General features: G+C 38.9%; 1 protein-coding gene across 1 annotated transcript; it reads right to left on the bottom strand.

The window, feature by feature from the left end:
• Positions 1-7,400: 7,400 nt before the first annotated feature.
• Positions 7,401-16,529, bottom strand: CA7 (carbonic anhydrase 7). Its single transcript, XM_030469841.1, has 7 exons — positions 16,455-16,529; positions 14,353-14,550; positions 11,742-11,860; positions 10,025-10,120; positions 9,717-9,779; positions 8,149-8,304; positions 7,401-7,744 (listed from the first exon to the last, which is right to left on the bottom strand). The coding sequence occupies exons 1-7, from the start codon at positions 16,492-16,494 to the stop codon at positions 7,622-7,624; spliced, it is 795 nt and encodes a 264-aa protein (XP_030325701.1). The 5' UTR covers positions 16,495-16,529; the 3' UTR covers positions 7,401-7,621.
• Between the last annotated feature and the right edge of the window lie 3,450 nt (positions 16,530-19,979).

Here is a 19,979-nt window from a genome sequence, read left to right as displayed (position 1 = left end):
AAAAGCGAGCAGATGAGATATGTTAGGGGGAAAACAATAAATCATTAGCTTTTTTTCCTTATGGGTAAGGTTCATAAAACGTTATTCTCTTGAGGCAGGGTCCTTAGGGTTTTTGTTTGCTTTGTTTAAATACGCAATTCCACACTTTTCAGTGCTGAGGCCACCAGCTGATGAGCCTCAAACTTGAAAAGCCCCTCTGAAAATGATAACATAATTTATGAAGAACAAAAATTAAAGGCTCATTTTGCTGGCTCCCTGTTCGTTTTTTGTTGGTGGTGGTTCATACGGCTGCTTGTCTTAGAATTTCCACTGAGTGGTTTTATAACATGTAACAAGACAAGGAAGAGGCCCAAAGTGCATGGTGGTTAATAAGTTATTGTGTATTACGGATTGGTTACTAAGTACTCCTTGCTTTAACCTGTCATGGTGATTTATGCGAAAACGGAGGCTCACAAGTCACAAGAGGCTTTGATATTACCAGTGCATTTTTTTTATTCTCCTGGCTTCTTGTACGGAAGCATGTTTCATTTAAATAATGAAGGTATCCTGGATGAGATGAATGTGTTCCCAGGTTATCTCAAGCGGAAGGATGTGCAATCACCTTCGTGAGTCTGAGCTTTCATTTGTTTCTTGTTTTTATTAATACAATGAAACATTTCATGTCAAATGGAAGACCAAACCAAGGGGGGGAAATAAATAAATAAATAAATAAATAAATAGAAGATCACTTTAAAGAAAAATTCCAGGACAATATTTTAGCACACATTAAAAAAAAAAAAAAAAAAAAAAAAATATGAAGTTTGACATAGTTATTTTATTTTCTGACAAATCTGTTGAACTGAACGAGGTCACTGACAGCAGCCCTTACCTGTATCTCTTCACTTTGCTCCACTGCTCAGGTATACCAGCAGTCATTTCTGGGTCTCAAAGCACTCTTCATTCTGACCTACCAATTTTTTTCAGCTTTTATACTGTTTACAACAGTGATAAAACCTCATAGAGCAGCCTAAAGACTAACTTAACTGCTCAAGAGTTTCCTGTGCTCCCAGCATGCTCAAATGCTTCTCTTCGGCTGACAGCTATTACTTATCATTCACTTCATGAAGTAATTCCATAAACTCATATGTATAAGCTGAAGTGATTTGGGAAATGTGTAAATGAAGGTGAAACAATTAACAGTCCTGCAGAAGAAGGTGTTGCTTTCATTTCCTATTTTCTAAACACAGGAAGGAATACTGTATTGAAGGCTTCCAGGAAACTTAATGGTTTTCAATGTGAATATACAGTACTTCACAAGTCTGGATAAGAAATTGAACTGAGATTTAGATTCTGCTTGGGAGTGTTTGCTTATGCTGATGAACCAAAGTGGCATATGATTAAAGATTTTAAAAGTAGAAATGCTACTCCTTGATGTGATTTGAGGAAAGAAACAATATTGCACAGGCTTGTAGTATTTTTGCCTTCAGGAATATCTAACTAAAATGGCAGATTTCTGTGGCAAGAGTGGCTTGGTTGCCATAGTGCTCTATCTTGTCAGTTTGTATTGAAAAAACAGTAACTCGAGTTTCTTTAAATAAAACTAAGGTTTGGCTTTGACTTCCCTGTTTATAGGTGAACTAACATTCAGTGTCAAATGTTTTCTGCCAGGAAAAAGCTGTTACCACTATTTATAAGCAAATGATTCTAATTCCCGGGGCATTGCCCTAAGGTGCAGAGATAGGTTAAAACATAGAAATGCTATATTTAGATTTTTTCAAGGTTTAATTTTATCTGTGGACTTGTAGTGTCAGCAACTTTGATTTTCTTTGCAAATACATTTTTCATGCTCATTTCTGTGTTGCTTGTTTAGGCCATGATCCAGCTCCTATTTAAGGCTTCAATAGGTTTCAGATAAAGTGAAAGGTTTATTTGAGCCTTGGAGGTCTGCATGACACAGGTTGCAGTGAGGACACTCAAGTACATGGCGACTTTACTTCTGAGCTGAAGTTACTACCTCAGGAGTTGGTAAGCAGGTAAATCCTGCCAGGCGTTTGAGACAGGAGTACACTGCTTAAGTTTTCTCAGCCAACTTGTATGTCTGTATGAATGGAGAAGTGTGAGACTGTGAAAGAGACTTCATTAGTTTCACTGTATGTTTCTAATTTTTCATGTCCTTTTATAAAAGGAAGCTAATTCTGTGACTAACCTGACAGGGAAACTTGAAGTTTTCTATCTGACTTTCCTCACAATGACACTGGGGGATTTCCTTGGAAATTTCCTTCCATGGAACATTACTTTTTTTTCCTCTGCTTGCATGTTTGGGCAACTGACTGTGGCTGATTTGGTGCAATATGTACAGCTTCTGCTTCCAGAAGCTGCAGATGCTTGTCGGTTGCCACTGCCTTCACAGCAGGTGCTATGATGGATTACTTTCCACTAACTAACTGATACTTGTGAAAGGTGTGGGACTACTAGTGCTTTGTAAACATTTCTTCTTATGGGGACTACAAATAACAGAACCATCAAATAAGCCTGATGTTCCTAAGACAGCAAGTTAAAAATCAGAATAATATTTCTAACAAAAAACTAATAATTTTCCCAAAAGCTGACTAGTAAAAAACACAATTTGAATTCAAAGAAAAGTAGTTTACTAGAAGTTTTCCTGAAGTAGAAAGGCTTAGTGTAGTGATACACATTAGAAAATGGCCAGAGATCCAAACCCTTTGGAAATGTGTGACTGACCATCATGCAGAGAAAGGTAAGTCCCTTGAATGAACTGACTCTGGTCCATCTTAGAGACTACAGACTGAGTTGGAACTTGCCTTTGACAAAGAGCACAACAGTCTAGCTAACCAGCTTCTGAAAGGAAACAAATACAACACCAGCTTACAAAATGCTTGGATATCTTCCTACTAAAAGCCTTTTAAGAATGTCAGCTATTTACTGTGTGCATTTTGCACTGTGAATAGTGACATACATGTAATTTGCTGTATATCACATTTTGAATTTTCACAGAAGGCTGATTAGCACCTTAGATGCAGAGATCTCAAGACAGACAAATAAATTTCCACTAGGTCTGTTAAAACAATTGCATTTCCTAGTTTGGTTACAGCAAACTCCAGTCTTTGATCTTCCTATATAATCTAAAACAAATACTCCGGTGCTAGGAAAGCAAAAAAGCTGCAAATGCCCACGAACAACCATAGGAAAAATGCCATTCCAACTCTCTAACTTCATTTAATCTCTGCTGCAACAGCAGAGTCTAAGCAGTGTGTCTACATACAAAGTTGCAGGGGTTAAACCAAAGATTCAGCTTAAGTTAATGTAATTGGACTGGTGCAAAGGCCTATCTAGTTGCTGTAATTGGATTTGAACTCCACATATAAAATTGTTAACTGGACATTGCTTACAAATTGGTTTGTTAAACTGAAATACGTGCTCAGTTAAGGTTCTGTGCTGCTGCAAAAATAAGTTTTTTTGGGGAATTTCTGGGGGACAGTTTACAAGTGCAGGAAAGTCTTATGTCTTGGTCTGAAGCGCTCATGCCTAGAAAAGTAATTATATTCCTTTCCTCCCTGTCCTCCTTTCACCTTCTTCCCCTCCAGCAGATGAACGGGCTGAGGTGACTCCTGAATTGCTTCATTTAATATTCCACTATATTAATGTGAAATTAAATAAAATGATAGTTTGCATCACTATGTTGCTGTTCACAACCTGGAGTGGGGCTGAAATTTTACTAAAATTGAAATGTAATGCAAGTAGCAGTGTAAATGGAACACCAGAGGAATAAACATTATCTGCCTCATAGCCATGCAAATTAAGAATATTTATGTTAAACTCAGGTTTCATCAGTATACAGTAGTTCCTTTAGGGTGAGAAAAAAACTTGAGACCCCTTCTTACAGGCAGCATAGAACAAGATGCTTTTTCTATGCTGCAGTGTCTTTACTAAATGGTCACTTTTGCATGAAGAAGGAATTAAGAGAGGAAAACAGCTAAGGTATAACATCCTCCCTCCCTCCCCCCCCCCCCCCCCCCGCCTTTTTTTTTCCAGGCTTATCTTTGCTTTTTTCCTGAAATGCTCCCTTTTTTTATCTTTCTGACCTCTGAACACCACCAAAAACACCACCTGGTGACAAGGCACCTTGCAACACTTTTCCCCTGATGCTTATATTTGGGTTAGTTTGCACTCATCACGAAATGTATCATTATAAATTACTGCTAGATCATACCAACTGTATCACTGAAACTGCCTAAAAATCTTTCTGCTTGCAGAGGATGGGGGAAAAAAAAACCCAAACCAACCAAACATAAAACCCAAAACTAAGTTGGACCTTAACCATAGCTATTAAAGTAAAAAAGTTAGTGTGCAGTTTACCAGGTAGAGGATATCTTCACTCTATCCGTGAAGAGAGGAACAAAAATTGTAACTGACTTTGTTTTGTCAGATTTATTTTTATCTGACAAAGGCATTTCAATGACTGTATATGCAGAGCCAGGACAGGGATTTCAATTACACTCACCTATATCTTTAAAAATAATTGTTGTCAAAGTTAATTCGCTCATCTGTTTTGTTTTGACTGAATTGGCCTTAAAAATTCTTTCAAGCACTGTGGTAAACAGACAGCCACTAGATGGCATTTCTAGTCTAGCATTTACAGCTGTGCAATTTCCGTCACTGTACTAAATATAAGGCCTCGTGTTCTCACAGTCATGACAACTGTGATCCTATTACAAGTTGAGCTAAGTCTTGCTGGAGTAGTTAAAGTCAACTGCTATTTTTCCTTTAACATAGCTGGTAGAAGATGGATGACCAAGGTTTCAAGAAACAAAGAATCTAAAGGGCTTCCTTTTATATTTTGCTTTACCATGGTAAAAATAGAATGTGTTCTTTAATTCAAATTAAAAAAAAATCAAAAACCAAAACTGAAAAAAAAAACAAAACAAAAAGAAAAAACAAAAAACCCCACGAAAACCAACCCTGTAAATAAAATCTATTTCTGAAGGAAGGTATAATTCAGTTTCTCCCAGGAACTGAACACCTTGGGGACAATTCAGCATTTAAAGCTCTTTACAATAGCTAAGCTTTTACAATAACCTTGCGAGCTAACCATTATCCTTCTGTTGTACATGATTAAGCCACCCTTAAAGAAGCTTAAGTACAGTGTTCAAGGTCACAGAATGGACACATTCTGTAGATAAGATTTTTATTTTATTAGACTGACTTCTTGTAGCTAGGGAATAAACAGACAAAGTGTTGGTATAAAAACTCTCTTTACCTTTTGTAGAGGGTAAGTGAGCAGAAATCTCCTAATATGCCTAGAATAAGAAAATTGAAAATATTAACCAGTGACTTGTCCTGTGAAAGTGTGTACTCATACTGATTCAGCAGTACTTGATTAAGCTATCTATGGTAAGTAATATTAGTTACACTTCAATGAGGAAAATATTTTAATTTACCCCTAGTAAAATGTATTTGGACCATCCAATATGTAGAGGTTCTTTTAAAAGACTTTTTACATTTTACAATTAGTCTTTTTACACAGTTTTAATTTTAACAGTGACATAAGAGTCATGACAACAACAATCTAACTGACTAGGCAATCCAGAGTTTCTTGAGTGAAAGCTTTAAGCTGAAAAAAAACCCTGTTAGTCCCAGAAGATGAGAAAAATTGTGATATAGACAAAAAATAATTTTTAAACAGAGGTAGGCTTTGTAGAAATTAAAAAAGCCCAGAAGTTTTGGGGGCATAACTTCTCTGTACTTTGATTATTCTACCGTAGCGTAGTCAAGTTTTCCATGAAACTGAAGGTAAACAATCAAAGCACTTGATCAAGAATAAATGCATCAGTTGAAGATACCAAACAGCATTTGTGTTAACGAAAGTCCAAGAAAAAGAGTGCTGTAAGTAGGGAGAGGTAGATTTAATCAAAATAAAGGACAGAGATGCACACTAATTTTTCATTTGTTAAAGAAATCAAGATACATTAAATTGATTTTCTGCAATACCAGTTTGTATTACTAGTAAATTTACATTCAGAATAGCTAAACACATGGCATTTTTGTGATTACTTTCTGTTTCCCTTAGCATCTGTTATATAAGAATCTCACATCTAAAACAATGCTGGATTAGCTCTCACAACATCTTTGTGAGGTAGGTCTCTGTTACCTTCCTTTTCATAGAATGGTTTGGGTTGGAAAGGGCCTTAAGATCATCTATTTCCAACCCCGCTGCCAGGGGCAGGGACATCTCCCACTGGATCATGTTGCTCAAGGCTCTGTCCAACCTGGCCTTGAACACTGCCACGATGGAGCATTTACCGCTTCTTTGGGCAACCTGTGCCAGTGCCTCACCAACCTCACAGTAAAGAACTTCTTTCTTATATCTAATCTGAATTTCCCCTGTTTAAGTTTGAAACCATTTATCACCCCTTGTCCTATTGCTACAGTCCCTGATGAAGAGTCCCTCTCTGGCATTCTTGTAGGCCCCCTTCAGATACTGGAAGGCTGCTCTGAGGTCTTTTATATAAGAGGAAAGTGAGGAATGGGAAGATTTAAGTCAGTGTACCAGAGAAACTGTAGAAGAGTTAGATCTAGAATTCTAGTCTTCCATTCCTTGTACTGTGCTTCATATCTAGTGTGTTTCTCCCTTTTTGAGAAAGGGGAACAGCCTACAGTAGCTGGTGTTCTCATCACATCCCCCTTCCCCTTGCTTTACATTGTACATCTTTGACGATTTCTCCATCTAAGCTGATGAAAATTGATAAATATCATTAATTTCTATCTGAACTATACAGATGAAGTAGAACATTTGAAGCTCAAAATTGAAGTATCTGAAATTAGACTGTGGGTAGTTACAGAGAACATCACCGTATTTAGTACACAAATCTGAATTTGTCACACAGCTGCAGAAGCAGTAGTGCTAACACGTGGTTTTTCTAAATCAACTTTCTTTCCAAGAGGTAAAAGGATGAAACCTCACATCTGCAGGGAGTATCCCTGACAGACAGTCATAGTGAGGGGATGAATTGTGCAGCAATGTACATTCAGTGCAGTCATGGTCTATCCATATTAGGTCCTTAGAGTACACAAAATTCCTACTTTTCTAGGGCAGACAGTGAATGAGGTCATATTGCAGAGCAAATCACGTAACTGAGGTAGAATCTGAAAATTGAGAACCACAAAACACATACCTGAATTGCTAGAGATGTTCTTTAAAAGAAAACTCACTAGGGCATTATAGGTATATATGCTGCGTGGCTAAAAAAAGTGTCTGAACAACACTGTGCAATAAAGTGGCCTGCTTTTAAACACAGCATTTGTTATTTTAAATTATTTGTAAATATAGATAAACATATACATGGTTTTCATATCAGTGGCTACTTGCTTAATTTTTAGAGTTTCAGGTCTTGGAGACATGGTGGTTTACTCAACTATTCCTTTTATTAAAAATATGCCATTTCTGAAAAGAATGAGCAATTCAAATAAAATATAAAGTCAGAAGATTATCCCCCTCCAAGTTGAGTTTTCATGGAAATGGTTATCTTGTGTGTTCCAGAAGTAATCTGAAGACCAGAGTTCCTGTTTATAGTATCTCAGATGTGGAAGCTCTTGGATATCTCAGTGCCATTATCAGTTTTCTTCAGGCCTTGAAGGAAGCTCGAACTACTCTCCCCTTAAGAGGCTGAGGGGGGCGGAAATTATTCACCATTTGGATCCTTTGGTCTTCCTCACTGGTGAAGAGGAGCATGCGAAATTTCTCCAGCTGTAAATTCAGGCAAAATATTTCACTTAAGAGGGCAATCAATATTAAAGTTTTTGGGGTTTTTTGTTTGGTTTTTTGGGGTTTTTTTTTTGTTTTGTTTTGGGTTTTTATTTGGGGGGAGGGGATGTTTAGGGGTTTTTTTGGGGGTTTTTTTTGTTTTGTTTGGTTTGGTTTTTTTTTCTTTAAAGACAAAAGGAGAGTATTCAGTACATTTTAATCTATTAATAGAACTGGTTCAAGCAAAGATCCTACAGAGTATTAACAGAAAAATCAAAAGCCCTGGTTATTGAGCAGCCTGATTATTCACAAGCTAATGGTCTTTCAACTTAGCCCCACTGCAAATCTAATCAGTCGCTGCCTGTTTATCCAGCCTTCAGTCCTACAAGAGCTAATCAGAAGTTTACCTGTTTCTCAGAAATGCTGATGGGTTCTTTCAGCACTATCCATGTTACACTCTCATTAAGGGGTGGTGTTGTCAAAGAACCAAGGTATGTCCAGTAATCTAGACTCAATGGCAGGAGACATTTGGGGTTGAAGCTACTAAATTGAGCTTTTGTTCCCTGGAAAAAAAAGATACTTGAAATTTATCTTTTTACTCTTAAGTGCAGATTAAATATATATATATAATTTTTTAAAATAAGAAATGTTAACATAGCATTAAAAACTAGCAGAAAGGAAAAGTCTATAAAGCTTTGGCTGCCTTATAACAAGTTATCTAAGAGTAGCATGGCAAGTATGATTCCTGCTGCTAGCATACTGGACTTTGAGTTCTTGCCCCATTACCTCTACCAAAGTTCAGCTCTTGCCACAAAAGGTCTAAAAAAAGTGTTCAGTGTGAGCTCTAGATATCATCATAGCAGAATTCCTTGTCTCATTACTTGCTATTTTCTATTCTTCCTCATCTATTTTGGTGGAGAATATAAACTATGGAAAACTTAGCCCCAGACAGTCATTGTCTGCTAGGACGAATACTTCTTTAAAAATCAAATGTTCAAGTCTAAAATTAGAGACAGGTTGGTGAACCTAAAAGCCAGTAGAAATAGGAGTTACTGCCAGAAGTGATTGCCTTAATTACCATAGTCTAGGGCAAGATTTTTCAGCTTGTAGGAATATCTGAAAGGTACTTGGTCACTCAAAAAGGACTGCCCAATTGTCTGTAAAATTACTTATATGGAACAGACCACGCAGCTTATTCCCAGTCACAAACCTGCAGAACTTCCATCACTACAGCTGCGGGATAACTATTTCTTTCCTGCACGTGGAAGAAATCACTTAAACATCAAAGTGTCATTAGTGTGTCTGCAGCCTACATACTGCTGTGTAACTGCCTTCATTTCTTGTCTTTCTTAAGCACTATACAGAGGAGCAAGAAATAATATGCCCACTCGAGCATTAGATATAATTTTGCATAATAGAACATATGCATGTTATAGAATGCATTAGCCTCATGTAAATCCAGAAAGGATAACATTTGTAGTGGTCTGATCAGTCTGCACTTGAGAAAGCACAGCAGGTATCAATCTTCAAAGCTCTCCGGTACATCTGGTTAAAGACCACCCTCAAGTATCACTGCAAGATTAGACTGGCTCAGGACCTCAAGATTGTCCCCTAACAGAGCTTTGCAGCAAAAGATAGACAGCCAACTTTGGCTTGTTCAAGGTGAAGCTCAATGGAAAAGGATTATTTTGCCAAGTCTAAGAGCTGAGCCTGAAGGGTCATGGAGCTTTGGATTTTTAGATACTCTGGGAAAGGCACAACCTCTGAATGACCAGGGGGACCAGCACAGATTTGTGAGGCATGTGAGATTAGGCAAGTGACATGAACTTTGGAGGAGAAGAGAATACAACTACAGTGATGTTCTAATGATGAGAGGATTTGTGGTGGGTGTTTTTCCATTTTTGTCTCAAACATATACATGAGCCTGATTTTTAAAGGATATCCCAAAAACAAATATAAAGAGCTTAAGACTTACTTTAAATTTTACCATGTAAAAAGCATCAGTGAGTCTGTTCATACTGGTATGTTCTTGCCCAATCTAAAATAATGGAATAGACAAATTGAATAAGAATGACTATAATTATGCTTTGAATAGGTGTTGTTTTCTTATCTGAATCTCAACATTCCTACTGAAGTAAGTTTAACAGCAATTTGCAATGAGTTACTGCCTCCAATAAGTCATCTGTTTTCCTTAAGCACTTCTTAAATATGCAGCTTGGTTCTCAAACACTTGACAGCATAATGCCTTTCATCATATAAACATGCTATTTTTGCAATTCTTACCTCCAAGAAAACAGCAACTACTGCCAAGCCATCTGGAGCTGCTGCTGCTTCTCCAAATGTTGCATATTTTCTGGCATTCCAGTGAACTAAGTGGAGCTTTAAAGGAAAATAACAAATAGGAATTAAACAAATTAGTAATAGAAGCTGCAAACATAGTTTGTCTCACGTGAACAGGCACTAATAGTCATTTATAACATAATGTAGGTTTTGCTCCAAAGGCATCTTTGGAAAGATGAGCGAGTTCAAACTTTTGGACCAGTCCATCAGCACTGGCAGACACTGAACAAAGTTGCTGTATATCAACCTGTATTGGGTTTGCATGGCAAGGTCTTGGTAGCAGGTGGGCTACAGGGGTGGCTTCTGTGAGAAGCTACTGGAAGCTCTCCCTATGCCCAATAGAGCCAATGCCAGCCAGCTCCAAGACAGATCACACCACTGGCCAAGGCTGAGCCCATCAGTGATGGTAGCACCTCTGGGACAACATATTTAAGGGGAAAGAAACCCCATGCAACTTCAGCTGGAGAGATGAGTGAGAATAAATGAGAGAAACAGCCCTGCAGACACCAAGATCAGTGCAGAAGGAGGGAGGAGGTGCTCCAAACACCTGAGTGGAGATTCCCCTGCAGCCCATGGTGCACACTATGGTGAGGCAGGCTGTGCCCCTGCAGCCCATGGAGGTCCATGGTGCAGCAGATATCTACCTGCAGCCCAGAGTTGAACCCACACCAGAGCAGGGGGATGCCCAAAGGAAGTTGTGACCCTGTGGGAAGCCCGTGGTGGAGCAGATTTGCTGTCAGGACTGATGACCCCATGGGGGATCCCAGCTGGAGCAGTCTGTGCCTGAAGGACTGCACCCTGTGGAAGGGACCCACACTGGAGCAGTTCATGAAGAACTGCAGCCCAGGGAAAGGACTCGTGTTGTAGAAGTTCATGGAGGACTGTCTCGCATGGGAGAGACCCCATGCTGGAGCAGGCAAAGACCATGAAGAGTCCTCTCCTGAGGAGGAAGGAGCAGCAGAGAACTTGTGATGAACTGACCACAACCTTTACTCCCTATACCCCTGTGCCAGTGGGAGGAAGGCAGTAGAGAAAATCAAGAGTAAAGCTAAGCCTGGGAAGAAGGTGTTTAACAAAGATTTGGTTTTCTTTCTCATTACCCTATTCTGATTTGTTTGGTAATGAATTAAGTTAATTTTCCCCAAGTCAAGCCTGTTTTGCCCATTACTAATTAGGGAGTGATCTCTCCCTTCCTGATCTTGACCTCCTTCTTTCCTCTGCCCAGCTGAGGAGGGGAATGAAAGCAGCTTGGCTGGACACCAGGTGCCCACCAAGAGTCAACCCACCACACAGCTTTAATTGAAAGAAATCAGGCATTAAGCTGTGACCTATCTTCCCCAGTATAGGCCTTCATCCCATGAAGCACTATGCTCTGGTACTCACTGGTAGACTCTGGGATGCCATGCTACCGTAGTATTTGGCATAGACTGAGCTGGGAAAGGTCTGTGCCTTGTCCTAGCTTCGCAGAACTTTCTCAAGAGCCCCCAGACGAAGACATTTCTAAGCTATGTATAGCACTGGCCCATTAACATCTGTGCTGACCTAACCATGGTGAGTAAGCAATCAGAATCTTAAAGGACATTCGGTCCCCACTGCAGACAAAGTGATTTGTCAACAGCATTTGCATGAATTAATCCATGTGTAAACAACACACTGTTACCTCACAGGGAAAAGGTTTGCCATCAATTGTGTGCTCCGATCCCTGGCTGCGATTTGTCCCCCAGTGAAAGTGAAACTGCTTTAGCCGAAATGGATTCTCAAGGGGACCACCGCTGATAGCTAGGCAAAAACAAAGGAAAAAGCTTAAGCATTCTGTCTTTTTAGCTCCTGTTAGTAAAGACTAAGTGTTGTTGGCACAATAGTGGAAAAAAGCCAACAGCATTTCCTAATTGCCAATATAAAAAAGGTGCATTATCCAGACATTTAGAAGGGTTAGATTCCTTAATGGAAAGCACCTGAATTCATGCAAAATTTTAAATTAAAAAGAGTGAGTGGCTATTTATACAGAATTTTGTAGGTTTTTTCAAAGGGGATATATGAAGATGTCAAAGCCATAGTTATTGTTATGCTTTCCTGTTAAACATAATAAACTCAAGTTGAATATTAAAAAAACCCCAGCAATTTAAAACTCATGTACCTAAAGTATTTTTGACGGGGTTCTTGAGAGTTTGTGCAAAAGAGTGTAGATATCTTCACATCAGGCAGGCAGTTCAGCTAAGAATTTCCTTTTTAGAGTACCTGTACATCCAGCAGAGGTTATCTATATTCTGTCTCCTTTAAAAACTTGATCCCATAAAAGAGGTAATATAATAGGCTGTACTTCACATGACACCATTCGGAATCTCAAATTGCCTTATAAAAGTGAGGAAATGCTACAGAGAAACTTCATACATCATTTAGAAATAACACTTAAGAACTGATTAATGTTTAAGATGCCACCTATAGAAGATACTTTACCAACAGCATCCGTCACCCTCCTGTAATTTTATATGGCACTAAAACAAATTAATTTTGCTCAACAGACAAGAAAACCTGATCAAAGTCTTATTTCAAGAAAATTAGAATGACATTTAGTTTCTGTAAAGCACTCATCCTTGGTGTAGTCAGTAATATTTTGTTTAAAAAAATTAAAGCCTAGGCTTCCACAGAGCTACCACATGTGAATAGTTCCAGCTGGCCTTTATGCAGGAAACTGGTGTTGCCAAATCAAAGGATTTAGTATTAATTAGGAATCTAAGTATCTCCTCATACTTTTTTCTGAACTTAGCAATAAAATGCATCACCTGTCTCAAATATTATTTTAAGAAATCTAGCTATGATGGCTTACTGTCAAAATTCTGTTGTGCCATTTATGCAGAGCTGTGAGTCACCAGATCTATTTCAACACAACTAAAACCACTTTAAACCATGTCTTCCACTGCTAGCAATCTTCTTCTTTAAAAGCATTATTAAAACAAGGCATGTGCTTAGTGTAGCAAGGGCAGAGGTCTTCATTCCCACATGAGTCTGTATCACTTAATGCAGTTTAATAGATGTTCTCAAGCTTCTAAAGCTGCATAAAGTTCACTGTTATGTAGATCAAGTTCAGGTTTGAATTGCATTAAAGTATTTAGCAAGCTAAGATAATACTTCCACACACATTTTACAAATTCTCTTTTGTAGGACGGCATGCTTAATCGATCTGTGTAGTAAGATTTTTGGGAAAATGCACATCCAGTCTTCTTTTCAAACTTGGTAATGATGCTTGAAAACCTGATCATTTGGTTGGGTGGTTTCTTAGATCCATTCAAGAAGAGAAATTTTAAACCAGAATGGCTGGAATTTTAACTTCCAGCCCTTATTTCAAAAGGTTACCAGCACAGACAAATCACTTACTCAAAACAAGTTACGTTCTCTGATCTAGGATATCCTATTTAGCTAGAATCAATAAACACACGCAAATGAAATCGGCTTATAGGTTAAAAAGTTATCATCTCCATTTGAATGCTCCTCTCCTACCCCGCAGATGCAAAAGCAAGGTCTACCATGGAAGTAGGATTAACAGAAGTAATCAATCACTTAAGCGTTTATATTCTCTGCCAAGAGCTAAGAGACAAGAATAATACACAACTGCAGATAGTCCAACATCCACAAGCTGCTGCCAACTCAGAATTGGCTGAAGGCTTTATAATTTCTGAGGAAATTGAATTGCTATGAGGCAGGGACGAAAGAAGAAAACAACACAAGGTTAATAGCTATTGGTCCAGATACAACTTGGTGTAGTGACTATGATTATAATGACCTGATCTCTGCTAATGCTTTTCTCTTCCTTATCCCTGTCAATGGAAACTGGGCAGAGAGCCAGACAGGACTGGCATGTCTGTTGGCATCTTTGATTTGGATGATCATGGAAAGAGGGCAGTGAGGAGTGTAGGTAGTGCTCTGCATGCTGATGTGGTCTAGGAGCACTGGAGAGATGCATGGATTCCCTGCCTAGCAAACTGACAACCCCCACTTAAAAGGTAAGCATGGCAAACAATCTTCTGATTTCCCTAATGCAAGAGCTTTTCCAAACACAGAGTTCTGATGTGCCATATTGCATTGCTAGCGACTCAAGTGAAGACAAAAAACATGGTGGTCACAAAGACAAAATATAAAGGGTTCTGGTCATATGCGCTGTTCTAAACTGAAATTATGTATCATAAATATACCACACAGAACATACTTACTTGTTTCCCTTCACTAAGTCACAAAACAGTATTCCACGTTAGTTGGCTGTGTGTTAGTCTCACCTGTCTTGTCATCGGTATCTTCAAACTCAACCATAACTGAATGGCCATTGTTGGAGATGTTAAGAGAGGCACATGACTCATAGGAGAAAACAAGTGGCTTCAGGTTAGGGTCATAAACTGCTCTTGCAGAAACTATATCAATAGGTGACTGGCGGTTCCCTTGGGCAATAGGATAAGATCTGTGCCACTCTGAAGGTCCTTCAAAAGGAAAAAAAGGAAAGAAAGGAGAACACCATTATTTTCTTCCTACTATACACAAAATAAACATTACCAATTTTCATGAGGCTTGAAATAAAGGTTGGTGAGCAGGAGTGACTCAAAAGTTTGGTCTCTAAGAAGTTCATTTAAATTCTAAGCTGGTGTGTTTTTATTAGCACAAACAGGCTGCAGCAAGATAGGGGATTCAAATGTCTTGTACAAAACACACTAATGGCGTCACAGAACATCCACAGACTGCTGTATGTTTAGTTACTCGTGCCACTCATTCTCTGCAGAGTTTGTAATTACACTGCTAAGGTATCTGAAGACCATCCAAGGTGGCGCAGGTGTAAACTCACTCACATGCACACATGCACTCCTCAAAGAAACTGCATTTAATTCTTCCTGGGAAAGACAGTGTAAAAGCTCTGGTGATTCAAATTAGATGCAGATGACTCAATCTCTTAGCTACTGACTATGCAGTTATTTTTAACGTAATTTTATGACTGCAGTAAATCTTTGAGGCAGCTTCATTCTTTACTCATGCCCATTATGGTATCTCTCTACCCAGAGTGAAGGGTACAGTGTGATAATCAACATTTTTGGACTTTCTGACCTCAACAGAGTTGTGAGAAAGACCAATTTAATAACAGCTCTCTGCTGCCGGAGCTGGAACACTCTTATGGTGTTTGAGATAACAAAAACCTTATCTGTACCAAAGACTTACTTATGACTTTTTCTACTTCGGTATGGTACTGCAAGAAGCAATTAAAATCTTCTACTGCTTATGTTCATAAAGTATTAAGAGTAACAATTTTACTTTAAGACTCCCACATACCTTCATGAGCAGAAACTTTTTTAAATCAAGCACATGTGTTTACCCTCCTTGAGTTTACATAACAAAACAAGTGATCTATTATGCTTTTATTTGTCTTTGGCATTTTCTCAAAAGCTAAGCTGATAGAATAGTATCTTTTCTCAGCCTGACTATACAGCAGATTCAGGATTTAAATGCTGTTACACAAGCTTAGGCAATATCATTTGTGTCTTACAAGCTGGCTTTGTTACTATAACCTATATGCCCAAACACATAACGCTGTCTACTAACACTAACTGGCTTCACTTAGCATTCAAACTTGCTTTTGGACTCACAGAAACTAAAATAATGGCTGTTAAGAGAGACTGGCTCCTGAAGGTTATGCAAAAGACTGTCTTACTGGACATCAGTCACTCATCCATCCTTCTCTGTAAAGGACACAGGTGCTATAAAATACTGTTGTAGGAATCTCTCAGTAGCTTCACGTATCCTCTCACTTTGTGACATACATCCTTGGAGGCGGGAAGCAAAGGAGGATGACTAAATTAAAAACTGTCAAATCAGAAAGCATAAACTGTTCTATAGAGATCTCTGAGACTCATCTGTACAATTTACTCGTTCTAGAAATATAACATATACCTTACTTGGTTCACATCTGTGGAAGCATAGATATTACATTTCAACTGTTGTACAGGATCAGAAGATCTATTACTGCTCTACTAAATCTTTACTTAAAAGAGTTGCTTTTGGAAAGACAGACACAGTTAATCCTCTTCCTAACAGCTTTTTGGAAAGGGACCCATCTGTAATAGCTGCAGCCTGAAAAAAACCCACTCAGTATTGCTTCCCTCAGTTCAGGGACATTGATTCCAACAACGAAAGGCAGCAGGCATACATTTGTGCCTCTTTTGGGGTCACTTTCTGGGTGCTATTTATTATCAAGAAAGTAATTAATTACCTGCTGTACATACTTGGTGCTTGCAGACATCAAAATGCAGAGGAGCTCTGCAGGGCTTAGGCAACAGCTCTAGAAAGAAAACGAGTGGGGGAAGAGAGAGAGATGCAGCACGGAAATGCTAAAACCTACCGTCATCCTTCCCATATCCCCAACTGCGGTGGCCAGTCATTATAGGGAGCTGCGCCCCGCTCTGCTGCCAGCTCTTTGCTCAGGGCACCGTTGCTCTACCTGCCCTTATAACGGCTCACGGCGGGATAGGGTCAGCCCCTTAAAGGTACAGAGCACCAAAGCAGCTCCTGCCCGACAGGGAAAGCACCTGCGTTCCTCCTGCTCACTCTGATAACTCAGCACAGGAGAAGGACAATATAAAACTGAGATAACTGAAGTCCCAGGACGTAGAGAAGAACCGAGACTGTCCAGCTGGCATTTAGGAAAAAGTTATTTTTTCCCATTCTACACCACATGGGAGCAAGAGCCTGGTAACCTGCTCTGAACATCAGGGCACAGTAATGTGCTTTTATGTTCTGCAGGGAGAAACATCACTGTCTCTCTTTTCTTCAGCACTCTTTCCAGCTGAAAAAAAAAAAATAAAATTAATGATGTTTCCACCTAATTTGTAATTAAAACTTCAGAATCGGCACTTAGGTGAAAAGGAGAACATTCTCATCTCAGAAAAGATTAGTTGTGCTACTTTGAAAGAATGTAAAAATCACACCATTAAGGATAAATTTGCAATTTTTTTTTTAAGGGTTTTTTTTGTGGGTTTTTTTTTTTTTTTTTTTTAGTTTGTAACTGAAGAAACTTTTCAAAAAGACAAAATTAAAACTGGTTATATTAGGGAACAGAACACAGCTGATTTGTGAAGCCCCAGTTATCTGCTATGATCCGGTAGTTGCCTGCAGCCTGCTAAACCTGTGAAGAGGCTACAATGAGATACCCAATCTGTAGCTGTAAAATGTCTTAAGACATCTTTGTGGCAAGAAAAATGTCTCCTTGGTAGGAATTTTGTTAGATCTGAGGAAAACTGTCAGTCAAGGCTACATTTTATAAACATATTGATTTTCACAAAAACAGAAGCACACAGTAATAGGGATTCTTCTATTATGCAATCAATAAAATGGAAAGAAAAAAAATCAATGAAAGCATTTTATGCAACTTTTATATTGTGGTACTGCATTGTAAGAATTAACTTCCTTTTCCATAGAAGCTTTCCATAGGAGTCAGCTATAAAACTTTTGAGATTCACTGATGCAAGCTGTATCACTCAATAAGGGATGTAAACCACTGTAAAAGTGTCCAAAGGATAGTTCTACAGTGACTCACTCAGGCCAACTTCTTCATTTATTTCTGTTCAACTTCCGTGATCGACTCGTCCCTGCAGGACACATGCACCAGGCACGGACACTGCAGGTATGTCTGTGGCCAAATAGTCTGCGCACACCTCGGGGTAACTCAGGTACGGGAAGGAGTACAGCAGCACTGCTGTTGGGTTAAAGTACCTTGCTGCTCAGTAGGACAAATGAGCTGGGAGAAGTTTTGATGCTTTGGTTCTTACTCTTGTGTGGCTCTGTGCTGTGATTGTAGCCAGGCAAGCCAGACATAGAGAGAGTCCGTCAAATGGAAATACTCAGGAAAGCTGTTCGAGATCACGGGAAATGATCAACTTACCAGTGAAAAGATGAAACGGAAGAGGAATTTTCTAAGTTAAAAAAGCAAACTATACTTTGGGGAAAAAACATGCCAGATAGAGAATACTGAGCAACTATTTTCAAGAAAAACTTGAAAATTGAGCCTCAGCTCTTGCTCACAGGGCACAGTCCCACTGAAGTGGCCCTACATGCATTTGACACCATTCATCGTTTCAGCTAAACATTCAAAACCACACAGATGTCTATACATGACATACATGGACTGCTAAGGCAGGGCACAGGAAGAACTCTAAAACAAGGGAAAACATGCTGAAGACATGGCAGGCAGTAGACTCCACAAAATGGATGTTTGATTGGTTGGATTTAGAAAAAGTGAAAAAGGGGGAATGACAATACCTAAGAGGAAAAGAATAGCTTGAATAAAATTTTAGCTACAAATGACAGCCAGCGTGTATATGATAGCTTAAGGTACTCACCCAACCATTCAGCCTTGTTTTTAAGGAAAACAGGAAGCTTTCCTTAAAGTGAGAGTAAAATGGCTGCTTATACAAATGTCTCATTATTCTGTAACCCTGATGCCTCTTGATAGTGGCTGCCTCTAAGAAAGGATTTTCACTGATTCTGTCCTCAAACTATCATTCATCACTTCAAAGGTTGTGGTAGCAACCTAATTCCGATTTCAGTTTTACTAGCTTGCATCTAGGATAATTACATCACACTCATGAACTTCTGGAAGTGAGAAGAACAGAGTGGTAGGTGCTTAAAGGCTGGATTTCTACAGGGCTGAGCTAAAAGTGAAGTACTCCTGATTGATATCCACAAATTTCTCACAGGCTTTGACTATGTCTCAAAGCGTCTGCTTGGCGGTGAATGACAAGAAGACATAATTCCATCCACTACAATGTAGCGTTTCAATCCATCTTAAAGAATAATTCTGTCTTCCCCTGTCTTCATAATTACAGTTTTATTCCTCTTTGACAGTAATAATGAGTGGAGAGAACAGCAGCCTAGGACAAATACCTGGGTTCTTCTGGACCTGTCACTGTGTTATGATCTGAACTAACCACAAATGCTCCAGTTCTCCCATCCCTATATATGGAATAATTTTATGATTTAATTTGGGCTCTCTTTATTAAAAATGCTGTCTAGAACTGAGCATTATAGTCACACAGCTCCAAGTAAGGTTGGAATGTGGAACCGAAGTTGAACATATTAAGCTTTGCAGGTTACAGGAAATTGGATTTTTGAATCTCTAAGGCAAGTTATCTCTGTAATGCAGATCTCGAGTCATTGAGAGGTATTCACACAAGGACATGATGTCTCTTGAGGATAATGCTGTTGGTGTACAACTGCATCACTATAGGGGGGCAGAGCTGCATTTTAGGAGATGTAAAATGAAGGAATAGTTGTTTGGTTTCGAGGTGAATGGCTAAATGGCACTCAAAGTGTATTTGCTTTGGTAACTTGGCAATTATCTTTGATGAGCATCCTTATGTAACGGCAACATACATTTGAACGAAGTGTCTTGTGCCTTCTTTAACGCATATGAGTGTGTCTGATGTGTCATTGCCTATTAACAAAAATATGGCAGAAATACCATCAGTACCACCAGGCTGCTCACTCTGGAGCCTTTGAAGTACAGTAGGTAGGAGCAGATTAAATGTTAAAACATTCATCACTCCAGAGCTTGCCTACACCTCGGGTTCTTGAAAGAGTATCTTGTTTATCCAGGCAGCTCGTCTCTCTCCTTACATTGCTGTTACGAGTGCTGGCAGTTTCCAACAGGGAGTTACACTAAGGTGACATCTGTTCTTTATGTTTGTGTTAAAATAATTTATAACGAACCCACAAACTGCACAAAAAATACTTCGCAAGGTAAATACAAACAGGAGGGTGAACTGCCAACGCAGAACAGAAAAAGCAGAATCGTTACAGATTTTTTTATAACTGTTTTAGTATTTAAAAAGTGACTGCCTACACTTGGTGATTGATGATAGAAATCTCC

Source organism: Strigops habroptila, chromosome Z, assembly GCF_004027225.2.
Source record: "Strigops habroptila isolate Jane chromosome Z, bStrHab1.2.pri, whole genome shotgun sequence".
Lineage (NCBI taxonomy): Eukaryota > Metazoa > Chordata > Aves > Psittaciformes > Psittacidae > Strigops > Strigops habroptila.
Note: the sequence above shows the minus strand (reverse complement) of the source record. Positions and strands in the feature narration are given on the sequence as shown.